Genomic DNA, 15,740 nt, shown 5'->3' with positions numbered 1-15,740 from the left:
TATCTTCCCTCACTTTCTAGCCATTCTGACATCCTCAGCGTTTTTCTTTGATTTTTCAGGCTGGTATGTCTATGTCTATAGCTTTTGTCATAGTTTTGGGCAACTTCTGCCATGGAGATTGAGAGTTGTATTCAGGAGAAGAAAGCATATTAATGTATATTCAGCCCATATAATTTATTTCTTTTAAGAATAAAATCTTCTTCACCTCTTCCTTTGGTCACTTTCTTGTGTCAAAACATAGTTATTAATATTTTGTCCAGAGTGCTTAGTTCTTAGTTCTAATGGTTCAATCTGACAAAATATATGGCACTATTATCTGAAATTAATCACTCCTAAGTGTTCTTAGCACTATAGAAAGCAGCTTACTACAAAACAGCACCCTTTAAACAAATGATACTCATATGTCTTCTGTACAGTACACTACTCACTTAACAGCTGTTCTGGTTATTTTGTTAAGGGGAAAGGTGGGTTACATGATCAAATGAGCCCTGGATGGTACTACAAAACAAGCCGAAAAATAGGTCTGTTTGCTCCAAGATTTTAAGCATTTTGAATATGCCAATAGATCTTCTATATTCCTAAGCAATGTAAATCCTACAGATATTGTGTCTAACCTTTCCATACATAACTAGTAAGCTCACTTATTCACTCAAAAATATTTATGAGTTCCAAAGTGTAGAAATTACAGAATGATACTCTCTTTTAGATTAATTCTTGCTATATTACAATTCACTATCATTTTTTAATTTTCAAATTTTACTGCCAGTCACTGATTCACAATGCATATGTTAAAGCTTTACATTCTCACCAATACTCTTTTGTAATCATCATATCTATGTATTCAGAGAACACTGTATGGGAAAAGTAAAATAAAACCAGATATACATCTATCATTATTTTACATGGATTAGATAAAATTATATGAAATTTCCCAGCATGGTATTCCATTAGTTTCCATTGCATTTCCATAGTATTCCATTAGATTAGTAGTTTGATAAATATTTAAGTTGCTTCTTAAGTGTCTTCTGCATCTTTTTGCCTATTAAGTTAGTGATTTCAACAAAATAGATAAGAGGTAAACAGGCAACAGTTCTCAAGTCAAATACCATCACAGGCTTATTTTAAAAGGTCCAAGAGCTAAGAATTCTTTGGGTGGCTTTTAATAGGCCATTTTTAAAACTAAGAAAAGAAAAGCTTTTGGCACAGTTCAGTGACAGTAGAATTATTGCCTCACATGTGGCAGGGCCTGGTTTCCATTCCCAGCACTGCAAAATAAGCATAACCAACCAAAAACAAACCAAAAATATCAGAAACGAAAATGTCACAGAGACTTTCTGTGCCCCAGAAATCCTAAAATATTTACTATGTGCCTTTTTATAGAAAATTTTTGCTAATCTTTGAGATGCAGACTACTATAAAATAAGCTCTCTAAAATAAACACTCTAGTAGTTTATTTTACTTGCTTATGTTCTTAGATGCAATATCTATTTTAAAATATCTAAAATGTCAGTAGTTTAATAGTTGTACTAAGTTTACATAGGACCACATCATATTTTACCTTTTCTCCTTTTACACCACTACAGTCACACTTTGACCCTGGAGAACACCCATAGCAAACCTATAAAGAAGAGAAAGAGTGGGAAATTATTAAACACAAACTGGATAATCATACTATGACTTAAAACTTAAGTGAATTCAGCAATCTATACATGTAAACCAAATGCGAGGAAAAATATCTGAAAGAATATCCACAAATAACAAACAATGATTACCTATGTAGAACTTTTCATTACATACATCTTAGTATACTCATTAAAATTAAAAGTCTTGTTAAAAAGACATTACAATGAAAAATGAATTAATGTAATTTTCTTGTAATATGATTTGTCATTTTCCAAGTTCTAAGAAGTAATTTTTCTCTTAACATTACTTGTAAGAAATCATCTTTAAACTTATTAGAAATAACTTTATCAACTACCCAAGAATGGCTAACACTTTAAGTCAACTCGTTTCTCGGCATTCACAGATTGAACAGAATATTGCACACAGTGGGAAGTCAGAAAAAAATCAGAAATATCTATCCTAATTTCAGACAAAATGATCACAAGAGACAGAGATGATTAATACACATTAGACAACTAAACAATTATTCATGAAGAAATAAAAATTGCAAAGGCATGCACACCAAATGTTGGTATCCAGTTTTATAAAACAAAATAACTAGGCATAAAAACCAGATAAACACCAATGCAATTATAGTGGAGGACCTAAATACCCAACTGCACCAGACACATCAACTAAGTGAACAAAGAAACATCAAAGTAGAAACAAACCTTCAGCAAATGGACTAAATAGGTACCAACAGAGTGCTTCCCACCAGAACAATAAAATACACATTCTTCTCAGCAGCACATTAACTTTTCTCTAAAATGGACCACATGCTAGCTCAGAAAGCATGCTTAAGTAAATGAAAACCAACCAAATTATCCCATGCCTGTTATCAGATCACAGAGCAATGATACTAGAAATCTATGGTAAATATATATATATGAAAAATCATGAAAATTAAAAAACATGTTCTTGAATAAACAATTGGACAAAGAAGAAATCAAGAAAGAATTTAGGCAGTGTCAGCAAAACTTACCAGAACCTATGAGACACAACAAAAGTAACAAGAAACTTATAGGTGTGATTCCCCACATCAGAAAAGCAGCTTGAGCCTAAATAAATAACAGTGATGCACCTTGAAGTCCTACAAAAATAGGAACAACCTAAATCCAACACTACAAGGAAAGAAAGTATAATCATCAAAAGATATTAATGAAATTAAGACTAAAAAAATACAAACACTAATGAATTGAGGAATTGGTTCATTGAAATAAACAAAGTTGACAAATTTCTAGCTAATTGCATCAAAAAATGAAGAAGAGACATTAGTCAAATCAGTGAAATTTTAAATGACAATGGAAAAATCAGACTGCTAAAATTCAGAAGACAATTAGCGACTACTTTGAGAACCTATACTATAATAAAATGGAGAAATCAGAAGAAATAGATACATTTCTCAACACATGTGAACTTTCAAAGCTGAGTCATGAAGCTCAGTGAATAAATCCTGAGTGAATAAATATTAGGAAATTAAATTTAATAAGTTATTTAAAAAGCTATCAGCTAAGAAAAGCTCAGGTTCTGATGGCTTCACTGCCTAATCCTACAAAAACTTCAAAGAAGATCTAATGTCAACATGCCTCAAACTCATTAATGAAATTGAAATGGAAGGAGTACTTCCAAACTTATTCCTTCATTTCAAAACCAGAAAAGTATCTAATCAAAAAAATAAACCCATAGGCCAATCTATATAATGGACATAGACATACAAATCACCAACAAGATACTGGCACACAGAATGCCACAAATCACCAAAGAGCTAAAATATCATGACCAAATAATATTCATTCCATGGATGCAGGATGTTTCAAAATAAGCAAATCAATAAATGTAACATACCACATAAATAGAAGCAAGGGGAAATAATCATATGATGAGATTGCCACAATTTACTAAGACAAAGCCTTGCACAAAACCCAACAATCATGCTTGACAAAACCCTGGAGAAAATTGTTTTAAAAAAGGACCTAATCTCTATGCGATAAAAGCCATTTACAGCACACCAATGGCTAACATCATATGAAATGGAGACAAGCTGGAACCATTTCCTCTAAAATCACGAACAAGACAAGAATCTCTGTCATTACTACTCCTGTTCAATATAGTTCTCCAAACATTAGCTAAAGAAATCAGACAAGAGAAAGAAATAAAGAGAAATAAATAAATACATAGGAAAGGAAGAATTTAAATTATTATTATTTGTAGATAACATGATCCTGTACATAAAAGTCCCAAAAATTCCACCAAGACTCACGGAATTCATAATCGCATCCAGCAGTGTATAGGATACAAAATGATCACACACACAAATATTGGTAGTGATACTGTACAACAATAATAAAATCATCAATTATAAAATTATGGATATAATGCATTTCACAATAGAAGCAAGAAAATATACATATTTGGGGATTAATCTAAACAAGGAAGTGAAAAAATTTACAGTGAAAACTGTAGTACTACATTTTAAAACACAAAGATTAAAGATGACATCAGAAAATGGAAGGCTACCCACTGTTTGTGAATAGATAAAACCATAGTAAAAATGACTACACTTCCAAAACTGATACATAGACTTAACACACAATCACAGTCAAAATACCAATGATATTCCTTGCAGTAAAAGATAATACAGTCTTAAAACTCATACAAAACCAGAAGAGACCTAAAATGACTAAAGCAAAACTGAACAAAAACAGTAAGGCAAGTGGAATCATAATCTTAGGCTTCAAATTATACTACAAAGCTACATTAACTGCACAGTACTGGCCAAATTTTTGTTGAGGAACACTAGAACAAAACAGGGGATGCAAACATAACTCAACAAATAGTCACTTACCTGATGTTTAGCCAGGGGGCCAAAAACTTACACAGGAGGAAACCCTGGGTCTTTAACAAATGGTGCTTGGAAAAACTGTGTACCCACATGCAGAAGACTGAAGATAGACTACATCTATCATTATGTACCAAATTAAAGTCAAAATGGACCCAAGAATTAAATATTAAATAGACACTCTAAACTTTCTGGAAGATAGTATCAGTAAAATTCTTGAAGACATAGGCATAAGCAAAAACTTTCTAAACAAAACCTCAATTGTACAAGAAATAACATAAAAAATCAACAAAAGGGATCATAACAAATTAAAAAGTCTTCTGCACAGCAAAATAGTCAACAAATTGAAAAGACAACTTCAATATGGGAAATTTTTGGCAGTTTTTTCTCAGACAGAGGACTAATATCTAGAATACATGAAGACTTCAAAAATTAAATAATCCAAAATAGAAGACCCAGCCAAACAAAATGGGCAACTGAAATTAACAAACATTTCTCAGAATAAGTACACAAGGTGAAAAAGTCTTCAACACACTGGCCATTCACGAAATGAAATTAAAACAACACTGAGATTCTATCTTTCTCCAGAAATGAAAATTATCATCAAAATTTAAATAATAGCAAATGTTTGCAAGGATGTGGGCAAAAAGGAATATTTCTTCACTGCTATTTGGAGCATAGACTACTCTAAACACAGTGGAATCAGTATACTGATTCCTCAAAAAAAAAAAAAAAAAAACCTAAAAATTCCATTTGACCCACCTATTCTCTTCCTAGGTATCTGCTCAAAACAGTTAAATAAATTATGTTATAACGCTACAAGCTTACCCGCCTTTATAGTAGCACATATTATAGTAGCTAAAGTTTGGAATCAGCATATATGTGTATCAACAGAAGATTGAGTAAGAACATTTTGCATTTATAGTCAATAGAGTGCTACTCTGTCATAAATAAATATAAACGTGAGACATCTTGGGAAAATGGATGCACTTTGATATCACAATATTAAGTGAAATAAACCAGGCAAACAAGCTTAAATATTACATAGCTTCTATTATGTGAGAAATCTAAAACATAAATAAAATAACACACAAAATGGGGACATTTTTCCAGGGGCATGGGTGGCAACAGCCCCAGACCAGTGTGGCCTGGAACAAACAGGAGCACCAGCAGGAGCAGCGTAAGTGCAACCCAGAACCACCAGCTGCACTGATGGGAGTGACCTAGCAGAGGTGAGACATTGTTTTGTGAGGGGTCCCACAAAATCAGTAAGAAAAATCTATCTACCAAGGAAAAACTTATTGCATACAAGTTCCTGATAGATGTTGGATTCCCTTACATATCTTTAGAGCTTGCTCTAATGGTTAAAGGTACCAAATTAAGTTACTATAGTTACTCAGTTGCTAGGCTATAGTGGATGTTATTGTTATTGCTAACTGTACTAATTTATCCAGGAAGTTACACATATCACCCTCAGATGAAAACATTGTGATTTCTTGGGGTAATAGCCATCACTATATTACAGTATGAAAGAGGACATAGAGAACCAACAACAGGAAAATAATATGAGAAGGGCAAACCATACAACCACTTAAGCAGAGGGAAAACACAGAGAAAGAACAACAGACAAATAATATCAGAAAGATAAGCCAATAAATATGAGTTACATCATCAATGTAATTGGTCTCAATTCACCAATAAAAAGAAATAGTAAAAAATGGTTCAAGAAGCAATATCCAACAATACGCTGCAAACAAGAAACATACTTATCTCAAAAAATCTACAGACTAAAAGTCAAAGAATGCAAAACAACATAGGCGACAATAACCTGAAAAAGTAGGGGTACCTATTCTATTTGCAGACAACATGAACTTCAAGCCAAGTCTGACAAAAAAAAAAAAAGAAAGACAAAGGAAGTCATTACATACTTGTTAAGGAAAAACACTGACAACAAGAGATAGCAATCAATATATATGCACCAAATACCAGTACACCCAACTGTATAAAACAAACATTAACAGACATGGAAAAACCAATTAAGCACTAATGCAATTGTAGTGGGAAATCTCCATACACCACTGTCACAAATAGAAGGATCAACTAAAATAAAAATCAGCCAACAAATATCATCACTGAAACAAACGTATGACAAAATGTACCTAGTACATGTCTAAAGTGTTTCACCCCACATCAGAATACATATTTTTCTCATCTGCACCTAGGATGTTCTCCAGAATAGACCACATACTAGTCCATATAGCATGCTAAGGTAAATGCAATGGAACTGTATTTTCCCACACACATTATCTGACAATAATGCAAAGTAATTAGAAATCAATGGCAAAAGAACCACAAAAAACTACATAAACACCTAAAAATTAAATAATACCCTCCCGAACAAAGAAAGAATGGATCACAGATGAAATCAAAGAAAAAAATTAAACAGTAGATACATTAAAAGAAAATGCCAATACAGCTATGGGATGCAATGAAGGCAATATTAAGAGGAAAATTTAAAGTGGTGAATTCTCACATCAGGAAAACAAAACATGCTCAAATAAACAGTCTGATGATGAACATCAAAGTTATAGAAAAAGAAGAACAAATTAGCCCAAAGTTTGTATAATGGAGAAAATGATAAACATGAGACCAGAAAATAATACAATTAAGACTAAGAAAAAAATAAAATAATCAATGAATTGAAGAACTGGTTCTTTGATGGACTAAATAAAATTAACAAACCCTTAGCCAGCCTTATCACAAAATAAAGAATAGAAAATAAAAAGTGACAAGATGAAAAAGCAAAATGCAACTCCAAATGCCCAATCTACACAGGACAAGTCCAGAATATAAGCACAAAGATGAAATCGAAAGACCACTACTGGAAATTTCTGAAATGGTAGCAGTAGAAGAGAAGAAACAAATGGAAGAGGCTATAGAAAAAATAATCTCTAAGGTATAAAAAGAAATGATGATCAAAATGAATGAGATTAAAACAGACACAGATAAAAAAAATAGAGAGCCTCAGGAAAATGATAGAAACTATAAATGCCAAAAAATTGAAATGGAACTAATGAGACATATCCAAACAAAAATCTAGAAGATTTAAAACTGAATCAGAAGTTTGTGCAACAGATTTAACAGAAGCAAAGCTAGAATATCTGACCTAGAAGACAGGATTGCAATTAGTGTTAAGGAAAAGAAAGATATCTTAAAAATAGCAAGTGACCATGAAAAATCAATCCAGCAACTACAAGATGAAGCAAAGAAGAATGACAGAAGATTGATTAGTCCGTGACAAAGCTGGAGACATTGCCAAAGTCCTTAAAAATCTCTTCACAGAAATAATGGAAGAGACTTTTTGGAAGATGGCAGAACAGTAATCAGCAGAGTAAACAACAGCCTCTCTGAGAGAAACAGTCCAGATGCTGGAATATAGCATTGTGGGGAAGACAAGAAGGAAGGAAGTGGTTTCCCTGGACCCAGGAAAAAACTGAAGTGAGAATTGAAGCACACAGAGAAAGTAAAAAATAAAAACCTAAACAAAGAAGGCTGTGGCTGGCAGCGCCTTCATCCAGAGCCAAACCAATCATGTGATAGGAGCTGTGGTGACGGTGTGGCCAGCAAGTCTGAAAGCCTCTGCAAAGAGACCTAGTGGTGGAGGAGAGTGGCGGACGCAGAGGGCTGCCTTGTCTGGCAGTAAGTGCAAAGGGCTCAGTCCTGCTGTGGGAGAGAGCAATTGGCCAGGAACCATTTTGGCGTTGTGCAGGATAAGCCCAGAACTACAACTGCAGCCAGTTCCCTTCATCATCACCTAGGTGGGAGCAGACCAGCGGACATTGCTTGGACTGAGCCTCACCTCTCTGTGCATTCCAACAGCCATCACGGAGGTTCCCCATCAGTAACCAGCTGGAGAGGTCAGCCCTCTCCCCACTCATACTCTAACAGACATGATGGATGCTCCCCACTGTTAATTAGCTAGGTAGGGAGGGGTAGCCAGTCCCACCATCTGCACATACACTCTAGCAAACATCATCATAGATCCCCACAGGTAACCAGCTAGGAGGCAGCAGGACAGCCCTGCCCCTACACGCACTCCAACAGCCACCAGTGAGCCAAATCAGTCTGGGAAAAGCAGCAGACAACCCAGCCCCATTGCACCCAGTGATCACTATCAGATTCTCATAGCCAGCAATGATTGGAAGAACCAAAGAGTCTTGCTTCAGAGAAATTGTAACCAATATGAGAAGTGCCTGGGATCCGACTACCCACTTCTTTGAAAGAAGCCAGAAATATGTCAAGATCAAGAAGCAAAAGACAGTCTCTGGCCTCCAACCCAAACAGTGCAGGTCCATGAGATATAAACACAGAAGAGATCAAGAGTCACACACTTGAAGTTTCTGAAGTGATGGCAACTAAAGTAAATAAACAATTTCATGAGAGTATAAAAGAAATTTAAACAAAAATACTATCTCAGGTAAAAGAAGAAATAAAAAATATAAATAAAAGAATAGCTAACCACCTCAAAGAAGACATAGATGGAAGAATAAAGGAGCATAGGGAAATGAGGGAAACCTTGAATGAATATAAAAAAAAAAAACTTAGAATACATGGAACAGATTCAAAGCTATATCCAGAAAATTAAAAACTGCATTGAAAGCTGGAAAACTGCTTGAAAGAAACGAAATATAGATTTTTACACCTTGAAGACAGATTTGCAGCTTGCAAAGGTGATAGGAAAGATCTCTTAAAAATAACAAGGAACCAGGAAGTAATGATTCAACGGCTGTAAGACAACCAAAAGAAATATAATTTAAGAATAATAAATGTGAATGAAAAAGCAGGGTTCAAAACAAATGACATTAAAAGTCTATTTACATAAAAAAATTTCAGAAAACTTCCCAAGCACAGAAAAAGGAGATGATATTTAGATAAGTAAGCATATAGAATTTCAGCTAGCCTTAACCAAAATAAATCTACACCCTGACATATAATAATCAAGATCCCAGAAATTCAACACAAGAACAGAATATTAAAAGCTGTTAGAGAAAAAAAAGCAGACCAACTATAAAGGAAAACACACCAGAATCATGACAGACTTCTCAAGACAAACAAATCAAGAAGAACTTGGAGTGAAGTATTTCAAGTCCTGAAAGAAAACAACTTCCAACCCAGATTGATGTACTCTGCAAAACTATCTTTCAAAATGAATGGAGAAAAAATACATTTAAATGACAAAAAACAACTGAAGGAATTCATGACCACCAAACCAACCCTTCAAACATTAATGAAGGACATTCTAGAGAGAAATAAAAAATACCATGGTCCCAGCAACAGTGGCAGAAAGGGATCACAGAGTGGGGCAGACAATGGAATGGAGGAGCAAAAGTAGGCAGCCAATGGCAGGAATACAGCATGGCAGAAATAAGGTAGTACATGTAGGCCATAATTACTAATATGTATATATATATATATATATATATATATATATATATATATAGCCTCAATTCACCAATAAAAAGAAACACAGGCAGAGTGGATCAGGAGACAGGGTTCATCAATATGCTTTATAAAAGAAACATATTTAACCCAAAAGGGGGGTTCACAGACTGAAAGTCAAAAGAAAGAGAACAATGCTGTGTGTGACATGGAACCAGATAGAAGTGGGCGTAGCTTGCCCATCAGGTTCCAAATAGACTAGAAAGTCATGCCACTTTTATAGAATGGAAAGCTACTCAGCCACAAAGGAAGATAACCCAAAGTCTCTTGTGGGTAAATGGACAACTAGGACAGCAAAAGAAATTGCTTACAGAGTGAGAAGAAAACCCACAGAGTGGGAAAAAATTTTAGCCAGTTGTCCCTCAGATAAAGGAGTAACATCTAGAATATATACAGAAATGAAAAACGTTACAATGCACTAAGTTTAAATACCCATTCAAAATGGGCAACTGAGATCAATACACACTTCTCAGAGGAAGACATACAAATGGCAAATAAATACATAAAAATTTCCAACATCACTGGTCTTTCAAAAGATGCAAATTAAAACAACACTAAATTCCATCTCCAGAATGCATGACTATTATCAAGAAATAAACCAATAACAAATGCGGGATCCCCTGTTGATGGGAGTGTAGATTCATGCCATCACTGTGGAAACTAGTATGGAGACTCCTCAAAAAACTAGGATTAGATATTCCATTTGACTGAACAGTTCTCCTGTGGTTATTTTCCAGGAAGTATTAGAAACCTTATACCACAGTGATACATGCACACCTATGTTATTGCAGCATAATTTGTAATAGCTAAAACTTGGAAACTACCCAAATGCCCATCAACCAAGGAATGAATAAAAAGGATTATTTTTTAATACAATGGAGCACTAGTTAGCTGTAAAGAAGGATAAACTTTGAGACATTCCTAGGTAAATGAATGCAACTTGAGATTATACCATACTTGAAAAAAATCGGACGCTCATGTGTAAGTATCACACTGTTTCTTTGGTGTGAGAAAGTGAAAGGTTAAATAAAGATCAAAGACTATAATAGGTGTTGTGAAATAGGAAGAAAGTATTCAAAAGCTAGAGGAGCTAGGGGAGAATGAGGGGGAAAGAAAGAAGGGAAAAGAAAAAAAATAAAGGAAGTACAAAATGGAAACTAAGCTTTGCAAATTAGGAGGGGAAGAGGTATTAAATGCATGGGAGGGAATTAAAAAAAGAGGAACAAGGATATATCGTATAAATTTCTTATGATGATTATGATCATTATGTATACCTAAACTGTACCAATAAACTTAACTAAAAAAAAGAAATAGAGAAATCTTTAACATATGACAAAGGAACCAAGAAATGGAGTGGAAAGTGAGAAAAATAGGATTAGAAAACGAATTGTGATATGTTGTGTACATGTACCAAGTCCCTAAGAGGAACATCATAATAATGTACTACAAACATGTACTCCAAAAAAGTAGATGTGGTTCAAGAGATGCAACAAGGGGAAGAGGAGAAAATGATAAAAAAATTGTTATGTATGTACATGTACACCCTCCCCACGATGAATGTGATCTCTTACATAGTATCAGCATTTACTACTAAAATGGTTAAATAGGTTTCATTTACTCATAATATGAATTGAAATTTTAAACAAAAGGTTACTTTTCTCTAAAATAAAATCTGTAGAAGACTAGATAACTTTGGCCATCCAAAATGATCCTTTACTCTGTCATTAAGATAAACTGTTGGGAAAAAATGGTAATTAATGTAACACATATTCGTAATCTAGTATTTATTCATAAGATGTTAGGTTTTTTGTCAGATATTTAATCAGACTGATATTGAAATTTTATATGATTCAACTAAATAATGTTCATCAGTTCTCAATCTTGGGAGCCTTTGACTTAAGAAATATCCTACATATCTGCCCAACATTCCACATTTTTTTATTTTCTAGTCATTACCAGAGTATCTTCCTGAATTCTCATCAGTAATATAGCTGAAACTAGATTCCACTTTTATGCTGAAACCTCATTTCCTGATCATAAAAGCAAACTACAATGTGTTCATGGTGAAGGAAGCTCTCATTTACTCTGCAAGAGTATTCCAGAAAAAGACGTACTCCTGACATTTCATGAAAGTCTGTTATGCAGCCATTATTTATTATAAATGTGATTTAGGTTAGCACTCTGATTTTAGTGTCATACATTAAGTAGGTTGTAGACTAAATAGGCATATTCAGACAGACTCATTCTCAAACGTGAGGTAACATCGGAAATCAGAAAACTCATTAAGCACCAAAGAAATAACTAAGGCAATTTATTTCAATGTATCAAACTAATTCAACAAATACTTATTGACCACTTTTTATATTCCAGTCACTAAGTTATGTTAGGTATAGGTTAAGATACAAAGACAAAAAAATCCTTATTCTCTAACAGAAATCATGTACCCATATATAAAAAATGTACATTACAGTGTGCCAAAAATAGAGGTTAATTTAAAATATATAATGTTATTTCTGTAAAGATAAATTCTAGACTCCAAACAATGTGTTTACACAATTTAGAGGAAAATAATTCACCAAATAATACTAATTTACAAGTTTATATGATAAAAACTGCTGGTGGTCAAAATTCCTGAATTACATTGTGCACAATGTCAACATTAGGTTACCTGTGTTAATAAAGGGGAAAAATTTGTGTTAGTCCAAAATGCCTGAGAGTATAAAAACATTTGGCTTTGGATATATGCTGGAACTTTATGTGAATTTATGTGCAAATGACTTTAAGTCCTCAGCTTTTATGAAGAGATAATTCTCTTTTCAACATAAACTATAGATCCTGAGAATAATGCATTAACACAAAAATATAATTTTCTTTATATTTATTTTTAATCAAACAATAATGGCTCTTAACTCATATAATTTATGAACGAAGCATTTAATATTCTTACACATCATTTTCAAATGATCATTGCAATATTTTTCTTAAAAATTAGATTTATCTTTTTATACTTCTTTAGTAATTAATATGTGATTTACTTTTCCAAGATCACTAGTTTAAACATTTGGGAATTTTGGAAAAATTTATTTGAATTCAATTAAAAATTTTAAGTTATATTCTATTTATTCAACCTTGGTTGTAAGAAGGACTCTGACACACATGAGTTAAAACAAAACAAAAATCAAGTAATTGTAATACATACACAATCCACTAGATGCCACTCGATATAAAGTTATTAAAAGTTGCACTTGAAAAGAAATACCACTAATTAAACATCTGGTTAATGAACAATTTTTAAAAACAATGTCTATTACTATAGTTTAGGTGCCTAATAAACATAAAAGTCATTGTGTCTATGATCTGTATAAAAAGGAGTAGGTAGGAGTACTATGTTTAGGAAACTTTTAATCTAGAGTTTACATTCTAAACTGAATCATTAGGAGACCATAGACAAGTCATACTTACATCTTAAGCTTATTTGCCTATTTGTAAAATAAACATAGACGCACTGACAATACCATCTCCTCAGGTAGTTTCCAGGATCTGAAGTCTGTGATTCTGTAGGATTTGCTAAGCAAAAATGAGGAGTGTGGTCAATAACTTCAAAGTTAAGAAACACAAAGCTCTTCATTCTGATACTAGAATGCTCTAGAGAATGTGAATAATGTCAATTTTGGAGGACAGGAAAAAAATACCGAGAGCAAAATACATAGCCGATGTATGCAAATGGTGCAACCATTTTAGAAAATAGTCTGGCAGTTTCTGAAACAGATGTACGAACCAACAATTCCACTCTTGGATATATCCCCAAGCAAAATAGAAACATGTTCACACAAAAATTTGTGCAGGGATGTTCATAACAACATTATTCTTAATAGTCAAAATACATAAAGAATCCAAGCACTCACCAATGGAAGAATTGATAAACAAAATGACATATACATAGAATGAAATATTATCTGGCAATAAAGAGGAATTAAGTACTATTTCATGCTGCAATATGCATGAACCTTGAAAACACTACTATATGAAAGAAGCCAGATATGAAATACCACAAGCTACATGATTTACTTACATGAAATATCTAAAACAGAAAAGTCTCAAGAGACAAGAAGTAAATTGGTGGTAGTCTTGGCCACAGGTTATGGGTCAAAGGGAAAGTACAGTATGTTTTAAAATTGATTTAATTCATATATGCATGATTCTATAACCACGCTAAAATCAACAGTATACTTTGAATGGTTAGCTAAGCAGCTTGTATACTATATGTTAATGCATTGTTAAAAAAATCAAGAAATAAAATGTGGGAGAAAAAAAGAAATAAAATATGTGAATACTGTTGACAACTGTGAATGGCCTGAGTCTTTTTCCTACCTGGAAGTTAACAAGTCAGCTTGCCAAATTATCATGGCTTTGGCAGCATATACAAGACTTTATGAACAGAAACAATTACTCAAGAATTTTCTGGGTTTTCTATGTACCAATTTCCGCAGGGTGACACTAAGCAAAGATGGTGATGCCTCCACATGGGCTACACTGCTGATACAGGACACAAATCAGGTAGACAACGCATATATTTTAAATGGACAGTAAGCTTCCTTGACTTTTGCTCTGAGATATTATCTTTAAGGTAAACAATTCTGGCCTTTCCTCTGAATGGAGATGCTATCTCCATTCTCCAAGCCGCTCTCTATAAAAAACATCCTTGAAAATAAGGTTCAGAGAAGGGACAGTTCTACTCCTCTCAAGATTTGGCAAGACAGAAAAGAATCATGGAAATTTTTCTTCAAATACATTACACAATTTTCAAAAGAATAAATCAAGTATTTGAACAGCTAAGAAAGCCATTTTAAAGACCTTTACAATTATTGTCAGTTTTCCTAAGAGTGGTAATTGTATCAGGTTTATATAGCATAAAATACCTTTCCATAGGTAAGGTATGATGTATGCTGAGGCATTAGATGTGTAAAATGTTATATATCAAGTGATTTATCAAAAAGAAATATAGATACCCATATTCATATTTATGAATTTATTAAACACATAGACACACAAGAAAACAAGACATAATAATGTAAAATGAATATGGTAAAATCCTTACACCTGTTGAGTCTAGATGAAAATATGTGGCACATTATATCTTCTATTTTCTGAAAACACTGTTATTAAAAAGTTAGGTATGAAGTACATAGAGAAAAATGCTAGAAACAATTAGACTATAGTAAAGGAAGCAGATTTCAACAAATATGATATTTAGAGACATCAAAACAAGAAGGCTACACAGAAAGTCTGAAACACAGTATAAAAAAGTTATACAAAATAACCCAAGAAAGCTGATTTTGCTATATTAATTTCAGACAAAGTATATTCATGGTATAATACACTATGAATGATAAAACAAGATAAATTCAGAATGATAAAATGATTTGGTTTAAAAGATAAGGCACTAAAAGAAAATCTCTTAAATTTTATATAATAATAACATCCTCAAAATATGTAAAACTAATACATTGAAAAAGATAGAAAAGTCCATAATCACAGTTTAAGATTTTAAACAGACCTCTGACAACAAATAGAACATATGAATAAGTAAGCTGCAAAGATAGAAAAGGCTTGTACATGTGTAACAAACTTTTTGAAAAAGATACGTATAATACTGTATACATTAAATGAAGAATATACACTTATATTGAGCTCAATCTAGAAATTTATTTTTTTTAATTTTATTTAAGGAGAAAAGAAA

At 33.1% G+C, this 15,740-nt stretch overlaps 1 protein-coding gene across 2 annotated transcripts in view; it reads right to left on the bottom strand.

The window, feature by feature from the left end:
- Positions 1-15,740, bottom strand: part of Col4a5 (collagen type IV alpha 5 chain) — a 230,895-nt gene that overhangs the window by 150,703 nt on the left and 64,452 nt on the right. For both annotated transcript variants that reach the window (XM_063246265.1, XM_063246266.1), the window contains exon 3: positions 1,559-1,618. In XM_063246265.1, coding sequence (XP_063102335.1) covers positions 1,559-1,618 — 60 coding nt within the window. The remainder of the gene's footprint in view (positions 1-1,558; positions 1,619-15,740) is intronic.

The sequence above is a fragment of the Cavia porcellus genome, unplaced genomic scaffold (assembly GCF_034190915.1).
Source record: "Cavia porcellus strain 051 isolate PalLab524CR breed Dunkin Hartley unplaced genomic scaffold, mCavPor4.1 scaffold_3, whole genome shotgun sequence".
Taxonomy (NCBI): Eukaryota; Metazoa; Chordata; class Mammalia; order Rodentia; family Caviidae; genus Cavia; species Cavia porcellus.
Note: the sequence above shows the minus strand (reverse complement) of the source record. Positions and strands in the feature narration are given on the sequence as shown.